This window comes from Pteropus medius, unplaced genomic scaffold, assembly GCF_902729225.1.
Source record: "Pteropus medius unplaced genomic scaffold, Ma_sr-lr_union100, whole genome shotgun sequence".
Taxonomy (NCBI): domain Eukaryota; kingdom Metazoa; phylum Chordata; class Mammalia; order Chiroptera; family Pteropodidae; genus Pteropus; species Pteropus medius.
Window position 1 is genome coordinate 41574 of NW_024349105.1, and position 21835 is coordinate 63408.

A 21835-nucleotide genomic window follows, 5' to 3' on the forward strand; every position below is an offset into this window, starting at 1 on the left:
AATTTGAAAAGGATGTATATACAAATAGACATGTCAGTGTATACACACACACCCTCGAAACTCCAAGGAAAACTATAAATTTTCAGTAAAACTGTAAATTAAGATTAAAACATTCAACCTGCAAATTTTAAAATCTTTATAGTTAACTTAACAAAAAATGTGTAGAGAATTAAAACTTTAATAAAAATGAAAATATGCATCAAAATATTTGGAATTCAAACAAAACTATAAACAAAGCAGGCAATCTTAAATCCCTTAATACAAAGGGAAAAATTAGCTTTTAAAATAAAAGACGATTAAAAAAAAAAAACAATCCTAAATATAGTAGGTATACAATGGATTAAGGCAAAAAAAAAAAAAAAAGAATAACAAAAACAAATTTAGTTGGGATAATAAATCAAGGATTGCTTCTTAGAAAAGGTAAATCGGAAACATCAATAAAACTGTGCCAAATCTAATTAAGAAAAAAGGAAATAAACACATTTCAATATTAGAAATGGGAAAGAGAATGAGATTCTGAGTAGAAAGGATAATATTCAACCCCACATGGAAATATTTTTGCTATAGGAAAGGAAGATTTCTAATAGAAAAGTTGTGAATACAGCTGAGAAAAATCTTGAGTTAGTAAAGAAAAAATAAATTATTGTTTCAATAGATGTTGTAAACTATCCAATAGAACTAAATAATGATTCTTTTAAGATTCTAAAGACAAAAATAGAAATTCATTAAGCAATGTACTCACTACCTTTAATAGTAAAGTATTTCTCATTAAAACCCCAAGAACAAGATAGCCCATTTTCATATCATCATTTAGAAGTTCTGGCTAATGCAATAAGATTAGAAATAAACACAAACAGCAGTAAGGCAAAGAATTTTAGTGATACTAAAATAATTTTAAAAAAACTGATCATTTGCCATGTTATTGGTGAAAAGACAAATAACAAAAACAGTTTTTCAAAAAAACATTTTATTACTATAATTGCTACTTTACTTACAATTTTTGGCAACATTAATAAAATAATAAATTTTATCTGAAGGAACAAGCAAGCAAAATAGACAGGGAAGTTCACAAAGGGTAATAACAAAATAGTAATCTTGACATATACTCTATATATCTGTAAACAAAACAAAGTAACATTGCCTTTTAAAAATCTAGAGGTATCAACGGCAAAACAGAGAAAGCTCCTGAAGGAACTCAACTCACTATATTAATTTTCTTTTGATTGCAGGCACAGAAATGGACTCAAGCTAGCTCAATTCTAAGAGAGAAGCAAAGCCCTTGATAATGATCTCTTCCCAGGTTTTTGTGAAAACCCAGGAAATTTAACTAGATTAGAGAGGGAAGAAAAGAGACGGGAGACATAAAGTGCCTTTGGAGGAGGGGAAGTGGGGGTGAGCGATTTCATTGTCAGTGCCATTTTAAGAACATTGGTGAAGTTCAATGAACCAAAGGAAGTGTCAAACAATTAATCGAGGTAGAAGCCATGCAGGTCTAAGTGAAGCGTGTTCTAAGACAGAGAACAGCAGCTGCAGTCTTTGGATTGGGAAGAAATATGATTTGCTTGAGGAAAAGCAAGGCCAGTGTATCAAAAATAGTGCATCAGTAGAGAAAATGGTAGAGTAGCATGGCAGAGAATGAAAAACAGAAAGGAGGTAGGCAGGGGTCATATCACTGAAATCTTGGCAATAAATAACAATTTGCACTCTTAAGGAGCATACTTTAGTGAAATAGCAAACAACAGTAATAGTGTTGATAAAACTAAGAAACCACAACATTTTATATTTTTACCATAAAACAGAATAAGATAAGTATGCAAAATTCTGGAGATCTATTTATACACAGAAGTTTCTACCTGAGACCAGAACAAGTAGAACACACACACATACTTTTCTACACCTAAATAAGAGTTCAGGCTGAAATTTCAGCAAAGTGCCTAGGCCCAAGCAAACTAACTGAAAAGGCCTAGTAAAATGTTCAAAGTGCAAATCAATCAAACATTGAGCAAATAAATACAACAGAATGTACACTGAGGAAATTATCTAAAACATAAACAATATACTCACAAATATTGTATCTGTAGTCTTTCCTCCTCAATTCTAAGAGGGATGCTAAGCTCTTGATTATCACTTCCCAGCTTTTTGTGAAAGCTTAAGGAATTTAACTAGATTGAGGAAGGAACAAAGGACTGGGGAGAGATAAGATGCATTTAAGGAGGAGGAGAAAACAAGGGGGAGAAAGGAGAGTTTTCTCCTGGCTTCAGTGAATAGCCAGGATCCCAGAGTCCTTGAGTGGTGCACAGAGGCCGCTAGGTCGGGGGTGGAAGAACAGATGGCACCAGAACATACCAAGGGAGATTATACTCTGGGAACTCAGAGAAGCAGCCAAGGCCACTGATGTTCAGAAACCAATACTCAGAGGGTACTCCACAGTTCTGTGAAAGAGCCCTTAGAGATGGCAAGAAAAAAAGGTTCCCCCACAATATATTAGATAGGTGGAGAGATTACATCAAGGACAATAACTCTAAGACCTAATACTTACTGAAATAAAAGAGACATTTCTTGCACATTGGAGTGTGTCAAGTAAGATCCAAACAGTATTAATTTCAAAAAATAGGAAATTATACACACAAGAGAATAATAACTGTTAACTATTGTACATTCATGTCCAAGGCAAGATACAAAATTGCAAACTTCACATATTCAATTAGGGCAAGATACAGGTACACAGAAAAATATAAGGAAAAGCCCTATAATGGGCTTAATTTTAGTCAGTCACCCTGGCCTATTTTTATCCACTGTACCTACTGTTCTTGGACAACCTCCATTCCAGTTTAACACTTAGAGAACTAAGTTTAACTCAGTCCATGAAATGAACAGATGCAACTTGTTTGGCCCTTTTCTGTTAAAATTATGTGTCCAGTACAGTTCAAACTATGGATGTCGGGGATTCTTTCTCTTGGGAAACTTTACTTCCTTTACTGCTTGGTTTCCAGGCACATGGCTCATTCAACCTGACTTAAGGCCAGCCAGAAAGGAGAGGGGAGGGAACAAATCGAATTCCCCTGCTGATCATTCAACAGAAGGTCTACTGGCACCAGGCCCCATTCTATTAGCACTTCTGCTTCTCCAGCTGAAGCCAATGACACACTGTGGTTGTTTGATGCCTGTAGGGTCCGCTCCCCAAACATAAGCATTCTATTGTAATAGTTTTGCTTCCTTAGATGCTCTTGAACTAGGAAAAAGACACTCTGACACAGTGTTCCTTCTGCCTTGGCTCCAAGACTGGAGTGAATGTGTGCCTCTCTCTCAACTAGAATAGAGCGCCACTGCTCTCCATTGACTAACCTTCCACATTCTGGTCCCACTCATGCCACAACTTCTCCTCAACTTCTCCACATCCAGGCTTGCAGAGCCAGGTTATTTCAGGCCAACACTATACAGGCACTTCTGGGAGTTCAGCAGCAAACTGGACCGTGCCATAACAAAGCCACTCCAGAATGACTAGAGTTAATATTGAAATCTTCAAGGCATGGAAAAAGTAGAAAATAAACTTAGTACTTAATACTTAAAATACTCTACAGATTCTATATACAGAAAGAAGAGTTTTCAAACTTACTAGTAACATGAAGTACCAAAATAATAAATAGGTTACCAACTTTTTTTCTTTCACATACATATACTCACACAAGCACCTTTTGTGTTAAGCCGGATAGTTACATGAAAACTAGGTAATATATTTTTAAATAACAATCTCAACATTCAGATCGAACAATACTGTATTTCATGAATTTTAAAAAAAACTCAAAAATGATCCACTGGTTTCACTATTTTTCAAGCTATTCAATAACATATGGTTTGTACTTTTTGTTTTTCCAGGGTTTTGGCTGAATGAAATATTTCCTTTAGATTTACTGAAACTAGAATTAATGAGTTTTTTTTGAAATTCTACTTTTAGGCTGGGGGGGTGATGGTTCAGAATCAGACGTGCTCACAGTAATGGATGCGACTTCCACTGACCCTGGTTGAAGAGGTCCCGGTGATACCTGAATAACAACTTTTGTTTCAGGAGGCAATCCTTCTAGTTGCTTAGGCTTCTTAAACATTTGATGACAATGGGTCTTGTGCTCCATTTTCTCCTTGAAAGTTAAAAACTGTAGCCGGCATTTGGAACACTGGTGAACACTTTTTTCCCAGTGTCCTCTATAATGACACATGTAAGGTGTTGCAGTTTTAAAATTTTTGAGACAAAATGGACAAAGCAAGTTCTTAGTGTTTTCATGGCACGTTCTGAAATGTGTTTCCACATCAGCAAAGGCCGACGATCTGTAATTGCAAACCTGGCACACGTAGGGCATTTCCCCAGGCTTGTGATTGTCCTTCATGTGCTGTAAAAGAACCTGATCTGTTTCAAATGACAATTCACAAATTTTACAAACAGCAGAGGGCTCCTGGGCGGTGTGTACACTTTCGATGTGACACTGCAGTTGGAAGGGAGTGGGAAAATGCCGGTGGCAGTGCTGGCAGATGGTGTGGATTTCCCAGTTGTCTCCCCTCTGTTTCTCAAGTTCCAAATGGTGCTTCACGTGGTTCATAAATTTGACATTCTTTAGAACTTTCAAGCAGCTGAAGCATTTAAAGGCTGTGTGAGTCTTCTGTTCTAGCAGCCCATTTCCTTTATGCTGTCCGTAGTAGAAGTCATGAAGTAACACGATCAGATTTCCTTTCTTAGGATCAACAGTCTTATTTTGACTTGCGAGACTTGAAAAGTCTATTTTTGTCACACTGTCCTTTGGAAAAGCTGTTGGAAAAGGTGCTCCATTCTGAAAAGGGTTTAATGAGGTATGAACACCATTTGAGGGTGTGCTTTGCTGAGTAGTCATTGTATGAAAGATACCTGAAGGGGACAAAGTTGAAGAACAGCCCACAATGATTCCATCACTGAGTTTAGGCCTTTTGGGATTTACACTGTTTATCTCAGAAGTGGAAAGTTGCTCTGATGTGCAAGGAGTTTTATTCATACCTCCTACAGAAAGTGCTGCTCCTACTGGATGCTGCAATGAACTTGTGAACGTTCTCAAAGGAGAACATAACTCTGAAGAGCTATTAGGCACGACTTGTGGTGAATTATTTTTATAATCAGGTTTAGACAAAGGCTCAATAATAATAGGACTATCTGTCGATCTTGATTCAGATTCAGAAACGGGCAGGACAGCCACTGCTTCTGATGTTGGGGTCCCATGACTTACAGGCTGCAATTTGTGAGTTCTATCTTTTCTGAAGTGACCATACTTTTTTCTCCTTAAATATGAACCTGGGGTGACTCTGTTCAAAATGTTTGAAACGACTGGTTTTGAATGTGAAGTAACCCCAACAAAGATCAGCTCAGCATCTTCATTTGCATGTTCTACCCCAACAAAGATCAGCTCAGCATCTTCTTCCTCTACTTGTTTGGTTTCTTCTATGCTCTTCTGTGGTTCTGGCTCCTGTTCTTCCTCACATAACATACATGGTGGCTCCATTTCTAATTTTTTATTCCTGAAGGGTATGGCCACAAGTCTCAGCGCTTCCTTTATATAAACTGCCACCTACGTACAAACACACTACACATCAGTAAGTACAGAAAAAAATGTGTTAACTCATCTAATTCTCTCCAAAACTCTAAGATAGTTATAAATATCCTTATTTTACACATAAGGACACTGAGACCAAAGAGGATAAATGACAACTTAAAACTTTGATTACAAGTCTGTGTGACTCTAGAATCATAGCTTTGTCCTGTGATTATGATCTTTTCTATTAAAAAAAAAATACAACAATTAATCACTAGGCAAAAAAAAAAAAAAAAAAAAAAAAAAAAAAAAAAATCATATATATGTAAATGACAAAGTATTTTTTTTTTTTTTTTTTACAAAGGTACTTGCAGAGTGTTTAGAAATATGGGCTTTGGAGTTAGAGATGATTAACATGGAATTCTAAGTCGACCACACATCAGCTGTATCTTCTTTGGCAAGTTTATCACTTTTAAATGTGTTTCTATATCTTAAAGGCAAAAATTCTTATTTCTTAGACTTAAGGTAAAAGCTCTTTTTCAAAAGCACCAACTATTCAATGGCAGTTTGCTTTGTAGTAGAATTGGAGGAATATTTATATTAAATGCACATATCTCAATTGATTCACACATACTAATTTCATAAATATTATTATAGAAAAGTATCAAATGGCTAAGAATAACCTACACCTAGTCAATACACAGTATAATTCAATGTTAAGTGTTTAGCATATGCCTAGCAAATTTTAAATGAACTCTTAATAATCTCATCCCAACTCAAGGCCCTAATTATAATCCATTCATTGATGTCTCTTAAATTTCTTCCTCTGGTCCTGACTTCCCCCACTGACTGAACTTAAATCCAACGGTACTTCTTCCCTTACCCCACTTCAGTCTCTTTTCCACATGGCATAGTGATTCTATTAAAACAAATCAGATTTTATCACTGCTCAGCTCAAAACTCTTTAATGGCTTTCTGGTTCACTCAGTAAAGGGCCAAGGCCTACAAGACCACACATATCTCCAGCCCTGCATACCACCCTGCAGTTACCTCATTCCTCTCCACATCCACTTTGCTCTCGCCACACTAACCTCCTTGCTATTCCTTGAACACACTAAACACTTTACCTTGCTTAGGGACCTTGTATTTGCTGTCTCTCTAATATAAATGCTCATCATCCAGGTACCTGCATGGCTGTCTCCTCACCACCCTCAGGACTCTGGGAGTCTAGGATGGGAATACTATTAAACCAAGGTTGCTCTTTGTCAAAAGACATGACTATTTCTAAAGAATGGAGAAAAGTCAAAGATTTATAGACACTCGCCACCATTTCCACTCTTGGTACCTTTTCTGATCTCTTCTCCCACTATTCTAATGTTCATTCACTCTAATCTAGCCACAGTGGCTCCCTTGCTGTTTCTTAAACAGTCCCTTCAGAGTTTCTGCCTGAAATTCCTGTCTCTCAGATACCATCATGGCTAACATTTCTATCTCCTTCAAGTCCATGTCCAAACTTACCTCTCCCTGAGACTTACTCTGACAACCCTATCTAAAACTGCCACATCTCTATCTACCCTACATTCAGTCACATGACCCAGCCTTATAATAATTTTCTTAATTTCATAACATCGCCTGCTATTTCACCAGAGAAATATACCTGGTCAATAAGCACAAGAAATACTGCTCAACATGATTAGCCATTAGGGAAATATAAATCAAAATCACAATCGGATATAACTTCATACCCACTATTGGCTATAATCAAAAAGAGAAACAAGTGTGGCAGAGGATGTGGGGAAACTGGAATCCTCATTTATTGCTGGTGCAATTGCTGTAAACAGTTGACAGTACCTCAACAATTAAATATATTTACCATATGACCCAGCAATTTCACTCCTAGGTATATAGCAAAAAGAACTGAAAACATAACTCTACACAAAAACTTGCAAAACAATGTTTGCAGCAGCATTATTCATAATAGCCACAAACTGCAAACAATTCAAACATCCATTAATTGAGGAATGGATAAACAAACTGTGGTATAGCCAGCCATACAACAGAATATTATTCAGCCATAAAAATGAATAAAGCACCACTATACATATATGACATGGATGAACCTTGTAAACGCGCTAAGTGAATAAAGCCAGACACAAAAGACCATATGGTTTATGATTCTACTTACATAAAATGTCTAGAATAGGCAAATCCATATGGACAGAAATAAACTAGTAGTTACCATGGGCTGGTGGAAAAAAGGAATAGTGAGCCAAAGTTGGGTGAATAATAACCCCCAAAATATCAGGTCTTAATCCCTGAAACATGTATATGTTACTTGATTTGGGAAAAGGGTCTTTGCAGATATGATTAAATTAAAGATCTTGAGATGGGGAGATTATACTGAATTACACAAATGGACCCTAAATGGCATCGTATGTGTCCTTGTAAGAGAGGAAGATTTCACACATACACTTGGAGAGAGCAATATAAAGACAAGCCAAGGAATTCCACCCATGACCACAAGCTGGAAGAGGCAAGGAAGAGATTCTCTCCTAGAGTGTCGGCGGGTAATGCAGCTCAGCCATCACTTTGATTTGGGTCCAGTAATACTGATTTCGAATTTCTGGCCTCCAGAACTGAGAAGAAATACATTTTCCTTGTTTTAAGTCACCATCTTTGTTAATCTGTCATAGTAGCCACAGGAAACTAATACAGGGAGTGACTGCTAATGGATACATGGTTTTAAAGTTGATGAAATGTTTTAGAGTTAGATATCAGTAAAGATTGTATAATTTTGTAAATACAATAAAAATCATGCAATTTTAGACTCTAAAGAGTGAATTTTATGGTATGTGAATAATACTTCAATTAAAGAAAAAATGCTTAGCAATAGACTATGTGACCCGCCCCCCACCACCACATCCCAACAACTGATGCTAAATTTTCAAAGCCCTTAAGGGGACTTCATTCATGTAACAAGAGTTAGGTAATCAGAATTATGGTAACAATGCAAACTAATCTAGTCAATAAAGAGAGTTAAGCTAGGGATCAATTTATCAATTTGTAGTGGGAGACATACCTACCAAGGAAGGAAGAATTATCTTCTTGCAGAGTGGATATTTCTCTGATGCTAAAGACTTAGAACACCAAATTAATTATACGGTCATGCACCGCAGAACAATATTTTGATCAACACAGACCACATATAAAACAATGGTCCCATAAGATTATAATGGAGCTAAAAACTTCCTGTTGCCTAGTAACATCATAGACTGTTGTAATGTCATAGTGCAATGTATTACACAAATACCTTTGTGTTACAATTACCTATGCTGTACAAGTTTGTAGCCTAGGAGCTGTAGGGAAACAGAATCTGTCACTCTAAAATATCCATTTGGCATAAGGATTATCATAGGCTGGTTAATTTTAAGAAACAGAAGACATGGGAGAACCTCTGAAAACCAAGAAGTTACCCTTTGTAAAAGACACTTATATTTGTAAGGGAAATCTCCTCTTGTAAGGATGTCTCCCTGGCTGTACCAGGAAGAGGGGAAAGACCTCACCTCTAGAAACTCTCATTAATAGAGAAGACAAGGACTTAAACTGCTTGACAACCTTACCCTTGTTTACTGTGTTTTTCCTGGTCACCTCACAAAACTAACTCCCCTACTCCTAAGGTCTTCTTTTGTCTTCAACTGAAGATGGTATTTACAATGGTGTCTTCACCCATACTGGCAAGTTACTCAGTTTCCCTGGTCTATTCCATGTATATAAGAGGTATACTTGTTACTAACTTTTGGGGTTTTTTTTTCCTGTTAATCTGTTATTACAGAGATGTCTCAGCCAATAGCCCAGAAGGATAAAGGGAAAATTATTTTCCTCCCCTACAGAGCAACAGGCTATACCATATAGCCTAGGTATATAGTAGGCTATGCCATCTAGGTTTGTGTGAGTTCACTCTATGATATTCACAAGACTAAAATTGCCTAAAGATGCATTTCTTAGAAAGTGACTCCATTAAATGGCACATGACTGCAAGTAGACTTACTAACTATCTGGGTTTGACCAGGACAATTCCAGTTTAACCTGCTGTCCTTGTGTATTTATTAATAGTGCCACTTTTCACTATTAAAAATATCCCATTTTGGGTGATAAATTAGTCAACCAAATTATAAGGAATCTGGAGGTTGGGGAAGTGGTGAGAGTATATTCCATGCAGGCCAGATGGGCTTTGTGATGAATCTCTACATAACTAATATCTCCCTGCCACTGGGAAGCTCCCAGGGGAAAAATCCTGGTAAGACTTCTTCAGATCATTCATATTTTGTTTTTGAATGTACAGAACTAATGCTTAAACTCTCAGAATTGTATTATTCGATGTTATTCAAATGACTGGCTGATTAATTTGTACATTTAAGAGAAAGAATGAGGAACAGACCTAGGTATACAAGTAGTTTACACGGAACTTACAAAGGATAAGGTTAAAATAGCTTGCGCCCACATTTATAAAGTTTTAAGAAGCCAAAAGATGAAAGTCACTATTATTATTTTTGGGGGCATAACAAATTGACCCTAAGGTAATATCCCCTTGTAACTTCTGGGTCCAAAAAAAAAAAAAATCGGGGAGGAAAAAAAATTTTTTTTTTAATTAAGGAGAAACTTATCTATGAAAAGATGATCATTCTATGTGTGGTCATACATACAAGTTTGGCAATGTTTCAATGGCTGCTATTTTGAGTGAACTATAACTATAAAACATATCGAATGAGTAGAATTAAAACACATCCCTGTTCACAAAAGGCCGAGAAACAGAGAACTTACACATGAATGAAATGATAGTTTGCACAGTACTAACAGAGAAATGGAGAGGGGATAGCATCAAGGTGGTGTCTGAGAGGAATCTGGATACAAGCTCACGCACTCAAAAGTTTGATGAGCCTACCACATGCCAGGTACTGGTCTAGGTACTGAGGATACAGCAGTGATCCAAACAAAGACCCTTTTCTTCAGGGAGCTGACATTCTAATAGGAGTTACTGGAAAGTAATTTTTAATATAGATATAAAATGTTATTACATGTATTATTATGTTTTTTACATGTAATGTATAATAAAACACATGAAACATTATTATATGTTAAATATATTTATGTATATGTAAAATTTTAAACGGTTATAAATGCTAGAGAGAAAATAAAGCAGGAAATGGGCCAGGTAGCGTGAAGGCAAGTTTTTACATGACATGGTTATGGATATCTGGGAAAGAGTACTCCAGCAGAGGAAACAACAAATACAAAGTCTCTGAGACCGGAGCATGCTTAACAAATTTAAGGAATGGTCAAGAGGCTAACATAGGCAAGCCAATGGAAAGAGAAAGAAGTTGGAGATGAAATCAAAGAATGAAGTCCTTACAGTGGAGCAGAGCCAAGATCAGGTAGGTTGATGTAGGCCATTCTAAGTTCTTTGGTTTTCACTCTAAGCATGATGAGAAGTCACTGGGAAGTTTTTAAGTGTGCAGTAATATGATCTGACTTTCAACAGATCACTCTGGGTGCTGTGCAAAGAAACAGACTTTAGAGGGTAATACTGGAAGCAGGAAGACAAGTTAAGAGGCTACTGAAATAATATAGACAAAAAATAATGTTAGTACCAGACAGGACGGGAAAAAAAGGTACTAAGAAGGGGTCAGATTCTAGATCAATTATCTTGAAGGTCCACAAGATTTGTTCATAGATTGGATTTGGGATGTGAAAGAGGGAAGGCTGACATACAAGAGGTGATGCTGAGTGATAAATATATGATACCAGAGCTCAGGGAAGGTGTGGGCCAGGTATACATATTTTGGAGTCTTTGGCATGTAGTGTTATTTAAAACACAAGACTGGATGAGATCACCTAGGAAAAGAGATCTAAAATCTAAGCCCTGGGGTATTCCACTGGTTAGGATCAGAAGGATGAGAAGGAACCAGAAAAGAATAAGAATAATGAAGTTACAACCGTGGCAGGATGGGGGGAAGTGAGAGAGGGAGGTGTCAAGAAAAAAGCATTCCTGTAATCCAAATGAGGAAATAAACCACTCTGACAAATACTGCCAATAGATAGAATAAAATCTTAAAAACTGACCACTGAATTAAGCATTATGAAATTTATTGGTGACCTTGACAAGAACAGATTTAAAGGTTCAAAGGAGAATAGCAGGAGTCAGCAAATACGAACAATTCTGGAGAAATTTCCCTGTAATGACAAGCGAATATGAAATAAAATAGGCAGAAGGGGGATGTCCTATCAAAAGATAAATTTTTAATGACAGGTGGCATTACAATCAGTCTGTTTTCAGGAATGATCCAGAAAAATAGACAACTTAATTCAGGACTAAGAGGAGAGATGCTGGACTAATATTATTGGATAAACAAGAATTGCATTGATCTAGTACACAAGTAGAGGTTTTGGCCTTAGCTTGGAGCCAAATAATGCACCCATAGTAATAACACAATGCCTGAGATCATATGGAGAAAGGTCGGAACAGCGGAAAAATAGCTGTGGTAGCCAGCCTCCAAGATGGCTCCAAATGAATCCTACCTCTTGGTATTCAGTCTTGTGTAGCCCTCTCCCATACTATCACAGGATTGACCTGCAGGACTAAGCAAATACAGAACAGCTAACTTTCAAAAGTCTGCACTTCATCTTGGGTGCAAAATCTCTCTTGAATCACTCGTTCAGGGGAAAGCCAATTGCCATGACACAAGCAGCTTTGTGGAAAGACCCAGAGTGAGGAACCAAGGCCCTGTGCTAACACTGAGCTTAGACAAAGATCATACAACAAAAGTCAAGCCTGCGGATGTAACCAAAAGTTTGACTTACAACCTGAGAGGCCCTGAGCCATAACCACTAAGCTAAACCACTCTCGGATTCCAGCCCTTCAGAAACTATGAAATAATAAACATTTATTTTAAGGTATTCTGTTATGATAATGTGTTGTACATAGCAATAGATAAGTAACTATACAATGGGTCTCACTGAGCTGTATGCACAAGTTGCTAGGCATACAACTTACCTATAAACTTGCCTACAGGCATGAAATGAATTCAGATGACATCCCCTATCCAGCCACATTCAATTACAGAAATAAATCTCTTACGGATTAAAATGATTACCTGAGGTAATCATTTAACGGATTAAAATGATTACCTGAGGTAATCACTTTAACCAAAACTCATTTACCCTAAATGAACCACTTTAATACTTTAAGTGAAATCTTATGATATGTGTATCAGCCCATTTTAGCCTCAGAACATGGTTAAAGAAATCAGCTTAACATAGCTTAAAAATCTATGGTGCGCCTACCTTTATTTTAGGTGGAAAAAAATGTCACCACCACCCTCACTTTTTTTAAGGAAGCAGTTCAGAGGGTTCCAAAATTATCTAAATCAATGACTGGCCTGAATTTACCATACACATTCAGCTATATATAATATACATTTGGGAAACAGTGTCTAAATAGTAGTGTTTAGCACAGGAGAGAACGAGCAAAAAATTGAAGGAAAAAAAGATACAAGCTTGGTCCTCATGACAGACTTCTCTCATCTTACCTCAGGTGTGCACTGAAACGTCTAAGAACTTTAGATAACTCCAGGCAGGACAAGATCACATCCTTGAAGCAACCAGAGAAAAAGATTAAGGTTACTTACATGTTACAGAATATTTTTTAGCCCACTGCTTACTTGATATTGCCATTTGGATGTTTTTCAAGCATCCCCTTCTCATCCAGTCAAGAGAACTGAATTTCTTTTCTCAAACCTGTTCCTCCAATCTATCCTATCTCAGTAAGGAAATCACTCCATCTGGGAACTGCCCAAATCAGAAGCCTCAAAATCACTCTTGGTCATGGCTCTCAGGGGAACTTTTATTAGGGCCGAGGCTGCTTTAGAGTCCAGGCAGAGATACAGTAAACGAGAAAAATAAAGCGCTGGGGTAGGGAAGAGGGACCAACAAATCAATGTTTAAATGCTTTAAAGGTCTTAAAGGGTCTAGACCAACATGTTCAGAATCGGAGTGAGGCTGGGGTTACAAAATCGGTTTCAGATTTTTAACTGTGTTAAGGCTCACAAGAGACCCCCGCGGGGGAAGTGAGAGGGGAGGGCATCAGGAGCCGGGCCTGGCCCCTTCTTCAGGATTGGGGGATGGGGTCGCCCCGTCAGGGTCGGGGGAGGAAGTCTACCTAAAAGTGGCGCCTGCTGAGGGAATGTGTGTGAGAAGGATCTTTGGACCCACGGAGGCCGCTCACCCGTGGCGACACAAGGACAGGCCGATGAGCTGTGCAAGGCCAGGCGCGGTGTCGCGACCCGAAGAGTCCCTTTTCATCTCCCCTCAAGGAACACTTGGGCCGCGCCATCCCCCGCGCTTACCGGTCCCTGTCCGCGGCGATCGCAGAGCTGCCGGCGGCGCACCAGGCCTGAGGCGGTCCACCGGCGAAGCCCGAAGCGACGACGTCTCCTCAGCCCAGGCGCCGCCGACGCCGCCGACGCCTCCACACGCGCGCCCGCTGCAACCAGTGACTGGCTGCCAGGTGAGGCGTGAGGCTGGCTGGGCTCCCGGCGCTGCGATCTGATTGGCCGCGAGGACGGTCGGGCGCATGCGCGCTCTCTGGCGCCCCTGGTGGCGACCGCTGGGGGCCCCTAGTGGCGACGGGTTGAGAGGGGTGTGGGCAGAGCAATGACTGAGTCCCTGGAAGGGTCTTGGGTGGTCAGAGTTTCACAGAAGGCCAGGGTTCAGGACCAGTGGGCAGGCTCCCAGTCCATCAGGGAATAGGCTTGCTCACCTGGAGTTCAGCTCTAATAATCCTCAAGTGTGGTCCCTTTTCCATAAAAGTACTAGCTTCCTGCTCCATGTTTAAGGAACTTAGCCATGCAGTTGAGTATCGCCGCCCATTCTCTCAAAGTTGCATCCGGGGGCAATCCAATCTAGTCTGCCGCCTAGTTTTGTACAGCTTGCAGCAAGCTAAGAATAAGCCTTACATTTTTTTTTTTTTAATGGCCGGAAAAAACCGCAAAGAGAATATTATCTTGTGTGAAAATTATATGAAATTCAAATTTAAGTCTCCACGAATAAAGTTTTATTGGGACACAGGACATGCCCATTCCTTTAGATATTGCCTATCATTGCTATCCTATTATAAAAGCAAAGTTGACTAATTGCCAGAGGTCATATTCGCAAAGCCTAAAATACTATCTGGCCCTTTACAGAATTATTTTTAATTGTCCAATTCTGCCAACTCTGTCTTAGTAATCTTTTTGGGGGGCGGGGGGGAACAGCTTTAGATTTTCTTAATCTATAATTTCATTTTCTTCTCTATTTCACTTCTTCTATTCTTCATTATTTCTATTATTTTTTGCATCTCTACAGGTTCTTTTGCTCCTCTTTACAACTTCTTTAGATAAATACCTAGCTCATTTGTTTTATTTCTCTTTATGTAATGCTATAAATTTCCCTTAATTTACTCAAGTGCCAATTTAACTGTCTCGCAATTTTTGCTTTATATGTTCCTTATCATTCAGTTCCAAGTATGCCCTAATTTCCCTAGTGATTCTCTTTTTAACACAAAGGTTACATAATATAGTATTCGTTTTCCAAATCCATGAAAATTTTTGAAACTGTTCCTTTATCAATTTCTCACTTTGTTGTATTATGGTCAGACACAAAGTCTAAGTTATTGATCCTTTGCATTTGAAGATTTCTGTTTAGTGAACTATACCATAAAAATGAAGGGGATGTAGATACGGAGAAAATATTTGCTGTGTCTGAAATGTACATATGTGATATGACGTCCTTTAGGCCTCAAAATTACTCCAATATCCTTCAGTAAGTTATTAAGTAAGCTCTGGGCTTTATTAAAATTTCACTAATTTTTCTACTAATGTCCTTTTTCTGTTCCAGATTCCTATACAGGATATCACAATGCATTTTGTGATAACATCTCCCTCGCCTACTCTGTAAAATTTCTTAAACTTTGTTTTTCATGACCTTGACGACTTTAAGAAGTCCTTAAAGGTTAGGTATTTTGCAGAACGTTTCTCAATATGAACGTGATGTTTTCTTCATGGTTACAGTAGGGTTATAGGCTTTTAGAATTCTATCACAGAGGTGATGTATCCTTCTCATCACTTCTCATCAGAGATACATGCTACTGATAGTGTTTAGTATTAGTTCTCTATCTTAAAGTTATTTTCCCTTTCCATATTCTAGTCTTTGGAAGCAAGTCACTAAACCTAGCCTACACTCAAAATGGGGCATGGAGTCTCATGGAGGGGAGAGTATCTATAAGATTATTGAGAGTACACAAATTATTTGGCATTTATTTATAAGAGAGATCTGTTTCTTCTACCTTTAAATTTAATTTTAGGTAAATTAAATTAAAAATTCAGTACCTCGATTATACTAGCTACACTTCAACAGCTCAGTAGTCACATATGGCAAATTGAACAGAGCAGATATAGAACATTTCCATCATCACAGATATGTTTATGGACAGCACTGAGTTAGGTCATTATTTTTATAACTTTTCCTTGCAAATATATGCATTTTTTATGTTGAACAAACTCAGAAAAGAGTCTAGAGGCTCTGTTAAAAATAAATGATGATTTATTCAAGGGTCTTAGAGTTTGCAAACTGGAAACACAGCTAGTCAAAAACCAGAAGTGTTCCAAAGAAGAAAGAAATGTTGAGAGTTATTATAGTAAAAAGTACATTTTTAAGAATAATCAGTCCTGCTCTTAGCTCTGGGATTGGACCAGGATGGTATCAGATGCCAGGTGGTCTGGAAGCTGAGTTCTAGGAGATCTTGTCATGTCTGGTGGTCTGGATGATGGATGTCAGGTGGTCTGGTTATGTGAGTCCTTTGGGTGGTAATCAGAGCATTATCTGGATGTCTAGTATATGCCCAAATATTGACACATAATGAACTGATGTATATCCAAACATTGATGCAGAACTAGACAGTTCAAAAGCTTATGTTCCCAAGCAAGTTAGAACAATAATAAAATCTTTCCTCATGCCACAACCTTTATCATGTTTATAATTTTAGCAGCTTAGTTAAAGTAATTCCATTTTGTTTACTTCAAAATCTTTACTCTTTCCTCAAAACTATGAATTTCTCCTAAGAACTGCTTTAGTTCCATCCCATGCATTTCATTGTTTTCAAAATTATTTAGTTCCAAATATTTGACTTTTTCCACAGCAATTTCTTATAAGAGCTATGACTTTCTTAGAACCAGAACCAGGACTAGGGTGAGCTTAAAGCATAACATTAAAGACCTTTGTGAAAGTGGAGAGAAGAGACTTTTGCACTTAAGGGTTCTGGCTTCCCTCACCCTACTCTCAGTCTTAATTAGAATTATATTGCTTAATTTCCAAACTTTTGGTTTTTTCCTCAATTATCTTTTGGTTATTGATTAGTAGCTCAATACCTCTAGTCAGTGGGTAGCTACAAAAAAACCTTATAGCTAACATCACAATTAACAAACTATTGTACATGAATTTGAGAACAAGATAATAAAATTTACTATAACCACTTTAATTAAACAAATCACCTAGAATAGGCAAGACAATTCTGAACACCAAAGCTAGAGAACTTAAACTCCCAGATAGCTATGTTAGTCAGGGTTCTCCAGAGAAACAAAACAAATAGGATATATAGAGAGCTATATGAGATTTATTATGAGAATTGGCTCACACAATTATGGAGGCTGAGAAGTCCAATGATATGCTGTTTGCAAGCTGGAGGACCAGGAAAGCCAGTGGAAGAATTCAGTTTGAATCTGAAGGCCTGAGAACCAGGGGCAGAGAGGGGATGCTGGTATAAGTCTCCGAGTCTGAAGGCCTGAAGGAGCTCTGATGTTCAAGGACAGAAGAGATAGATGTTCTCTCAAGAAAACAGAGGGAAAATTCATCCTTTCTCCTGATATTGAATGATGCCCACCCACATCGCTCATGGCTTATCTCGTTTACTGTTTATTGGCTCAAATGCTCATCTCTTCCAGAAACACCCTGCAGACACACCCCAGAATAATGTTTTACTAGCTATTCAGGCATCCCTTTGCTCAAACAAGTTGACATATAAAATTTACCATCACATAAATTTAAGTAGACCTACAGTAATTAAAAGCTATAATAAATGTGGCACTAGTATAGAATAGAGAACTAGACCAATGGAATGGAAGAGTCCAAAAAGACATATATAGTCATCTACCTGATTCACACAAAGTTTCCACTACAATACAGTGGAAAAAGAGTGATCTTTTTAGTAAAAGTACTGATTTGAATATGCATTTGAAAAAATTAACCTTGATATCTTGATTTATCACACTATAAACAGAAAAGTAAATTTGAGATGGATCATGGACCTAAACATGAAAGAATAAATAGTAAAACTTCTAGAAGAAAATATAGGAGGAATATATGTTCTTGGTAGACAATAATTTCTTAAATAAGACAAACTATGAAGCACCAACCTTAATACCCATATGTGCACCCATGAAACCACCATCCAGGTCAAGATACAGGACATTTTCAGTGACCCAGCAGTTCTCTCTTGTACCCTCCCCAGTTGACAAACTGCCTAGATAAAAAAATAAAATAAAATAAAATAAAATAAAATAAAATAAAATAAAATAAAATAAAATAAAATAAAATAAAATAAAATAAAATAAAATGGCAAAACTTGAATAGGCACTTAATAAAAGGATAATATTCAAAAGGCTAACAACCATATGAAAAAAAATATCAAGCATTTGCATTACTTATCAGGGAAATGCAGATGAAAACAACATACTAAAACTTCAAGAAAATGACACTAATGAAAAGGACTGACAGTACCAAGTGTTGTATCTGTAGCAATGAAGTTTTCAGTGTTGCTGGTGGAGATGTAAATTGTTTCAATCACTTTAAAAGTGTTTGGCAGTATCTACACTAAAAAGCTAAATCTATATAGTTCCAGGACTTCTCATCTCTATACTATGCTAGAGAAATTACTACACATATATCTGCCAAAAGACATACACAGCCTCACACAAGCTTTATTCAAAATACAAAAGAATCAACCTCAAAGTCCATCAACAGTAAAATGGGTATATTAAAATGTGCCATATTCATTCAAGGAATTCTACCTAGCAATGAAAAAGAATGTGCTATACACAGCAAGAACACATCTCACTATGTAAAGAAAAACAAAGACAAAAATCTATTGTGCAACTCCATTTATTTAAAGTTCAAAAACAAAGACCACTTTATGGTAGCAGAGGTCAGAGAAGTGGCTACTTTGGGGAGGAGGTTGATTGGGAAGGGGCATGAGACTTCTGAGCTAGTTCTTGACAGTGGGGAGCTAAAGAATGGTTACTGTAAAACCTGACATTTGTTGACATTGCTTGCTGGCATCTACAGCTACGATGTACAGATGTCCTCACCTCCATTCTGTCTTTCAGAATTCCTGGAAGTGGGTAGAACATAATTTATAGTCCGAACTCTAGCTTCAGTGATATCTATAATACTTATTGTTCCTAGTCACCCTCCTTTTAGTTTTTACAGTTGACAACTGAGGGTCAGTGATGTTCACAATAATGGATGCTGCACCTCTGGATCCTGGTTGACCTGTAGTTTGAATAATAATTTCTGTTTCAGGAGACAATCCTTCCAATTGCTTTGGCTTTTTAAATGTTTGATGATTCTTGGTTTGGTGCTCCATTTTCTCCTTAAAAGTCAAAAACTGTAGCCGGCATTTGGTACACTGGAAGAATCTCTTGTTCCAGTGACTCCAACAATGATTCATGTAGGATGTTACAACTGTGCAAATTTTGAGACAAAATGGACAAAGCAAGTTCTTAGTGTTTTCATGGCACGTTCTGAAATGTGTTTCCACATCAGCAAAGGCCGACGATCTGTAATTGCAAACCTGGCACACGTAGGGCATTTCCCCAGGCTTATGATTGTCCTTCATGTGCCGTAAGAGAATCTGATCTGTTTCAAATGACAATTCACAAATTTTACAAACAGCAGAGGGCTCTTGGGAGGTGTGTACACTTTCAATGTGACACTGCAGTTGGAAGGGAGTGGGAAAATGCCGGTGGCAGTGCTGGCAGGTGGTGTGGATTTCCCAGCTGCCGCCCTTCTGTTTCTCAAGTTCCAAATGGTGCTTCACGTGGTTCATAAATTTGACATTCTTTAGAACTTTCAAGCAGCTGAGGCATTTAAAGGCTGTGTGAGTCTTCTGTTCTAGCAGCCCATCTCCTTTATGCTGTCCGTAGTAGAAGTCATGAAGTAACATGATCAGATTTCCTTTCTTGGGATCAGTCTTGTTTTGACTTGCTAGTCTCAAAGAGTCTGTTTTTCCCTGCCTTTCCAAACTATTTGCTCTATCTGGATCCATAAAATTGAAATGTTCCTTGTCATTTACATAAGCCCGAGGAAATGATGCTCCATTCTCAACAGGGTTTAATAAAGAGGGAACATCTAGTGAGGATGTACTCACATTCATTGGAGGAGAGACACCTAAAGGAGCCACAGCTAAAGGAAGTCCTCCTAGGACCCCATCACTGAGTTTAGATCTTTTGGGATTTCTACTGTTTATATCCAAAGTAGAAAGTCTCTTTGAATCATGAGGACTTTCATCCTTGCCCTCTGTAGAAAGTACAGCTCCAAGGAGACACTGTGCCCCTGGAGAGAGCAAATCTGAGGAATTGCCAGGAACGACTTGTGTTGAGTTCGTTTTATAATCACATTTAGATGAAGGCTCAAAAATAGGACTATCTAATGTTCTCTTCCCAGAATGAGAAAGTGGAGGGATGGCCCCTGCTTTCGACATAGGGGTCAAGTGATTTGTAGGCTGTAATGTGCAAGCAGTATCTTGAACCAAGCAGCCTTTATTTCTTGTCGAATATGAGTCTGGGACCACTCTATTCAAAATGTTTGAAATGACTGGTTTTGATTTGGAAATCACTCTGACAAAGAGGACTTCATCATCTTCATTTACATGTTCCACTCCAACAAATAGCAAATCAGAATTTTCATCATCCTTGTCTCTGTGGTTGGATTCTTCCACTTTCCCCAGTGGTTCTGGCCTTTGTTCTTTCTCACACAATAAGAGATCTGCCATTTCACAACTGCTTTGGCTCAAAGTGGTCCCTTCAACTTCCATTACTTCCTTTTTGTAAATTGCTACCTAAGTGCAACCACATATCATTAGTCAGTATTTATTTCAAAAGATAAAATCATTGCCTTATTTAATCCTCCCCTGAAACACTGAGATAACTATTAATACCCTTATTTTACATGTAAGAAAAGAGGCTCAAAGCATTTAAGTGACATGATGATTCCAGATTTACCTCTTCGATGCCCCACCCCGCTCCGGTCTCCTGCAATTGCAAACTGCTCAACCTGTCCTCTTGCAGGGCCATGAACAGGGTGAGGCAAGGGAGGCATTAGAGCACAAAATTTAAGGGCAATACTTAAGGAGGTGCAGATTCAACATCTCAACTGTCTCCTTCATTTTGCATCCTGGGTGTCTCGCTAGCCTCCTCCTACACACAGACATACCCTCAGGGATATCTAAGATTTCTAGGCGATCTTAAAAAAAAAAAAGCAGCTAAGCTCTAGATAATCCCCTAAAAAAACAGCTCCTCCTGCAGCATTCTCTTTCTCTGTACACCCTTCCAGTTGCTCAGTTCACAAACTCTAGAGACGTGCTCTGCCAGCCTTCCCCTCACACCCTAAAACCAATTAGCAAACCCTGTCCACTCCACCTTCTAAAGGTATCCAGAACCTGACCATTCTCTCCTACATCCACTGCCACCTCCTTGATTGAAAACACCATGTTCTCTCCCTGGATCATTGCAATGCAAAAGTTTCCATCCTTGTACCACTTCTGTCATATCTCCATCATGGCCGCTCCAATGCTCTCGTTAAAATATGAAGGCGAGCTGGCACGCACCCTTCTGCGTATAGATCGTCAATGGCTTCCCATCTCACTCAAAAATATCAATGAACATAAAATGCCCAGAAGAGGTCTACGCCATCCACCCGTGCCCACTGATCCTCGTCTGTTCTGACCCTGTCCTCCACTGCAGCCATCTTGAGCTCTGTGAGTCTGGAAGGCAGCAGACTCTACTTTCTCAGAACTTTTGTTGTTCCTCCTGTAATAGATGGTCTTTCCTCAGATACCCTCATGCCAACTCTTGGCCTGTTTCAGGTCCACAGTTTCTCAGCAAGGCTTCCCTGACCATGCTATCAAAATCACAACCTCC

The 21835-nt window shown here is 38.3% G+C and overlaps 1 protein-coding gene across 4 annotated transcripts; it reads right to left on the reverse strand.

Moving 5' to 3' along the window:
• Positions 1 to 956: 956 nt before the first annotated feature.
• Positions 957 to 20819, reverse strand: ZNF280B (zinc finger protein 280B). Of its 4 annotated transcripts, none has more exons than XM_039880420.1 (3): positions 13831 to 14087; positions 13136 to 13197; positions 957 to 5585 (listed from the first exon to the last, which is right to left on the reverse strand). In XM_039880420.1, the coding sequence occupies exon 3, from the start codon at positions 5517 to 5519 to the stop codon at positions 3924 to 3926; it is 1596 nt and encodes a 531-aa protein (XP_039736354.1). In that variant the 5' UTR covers positions 5520 to 5585; positions 13136 to 13197; positions 13831 to 14087; the 3' UTR covers positions 957 to 3923. The 4 variants fall into 4 exon arrangements, with proteins under 4 accessions (XP_039736354.1, XP_039736353.1, XP_039736355.1 ...); XM_039880419.1 differs by having other exon boundaries at positions 13952 to 14085; XM_039880421.1 differs by having other exon boundaries at positions 957 to 5600; positions 13952 to 14085.
• Positions 20820 to 21835: the final 1016 nt, after the last annotated feature.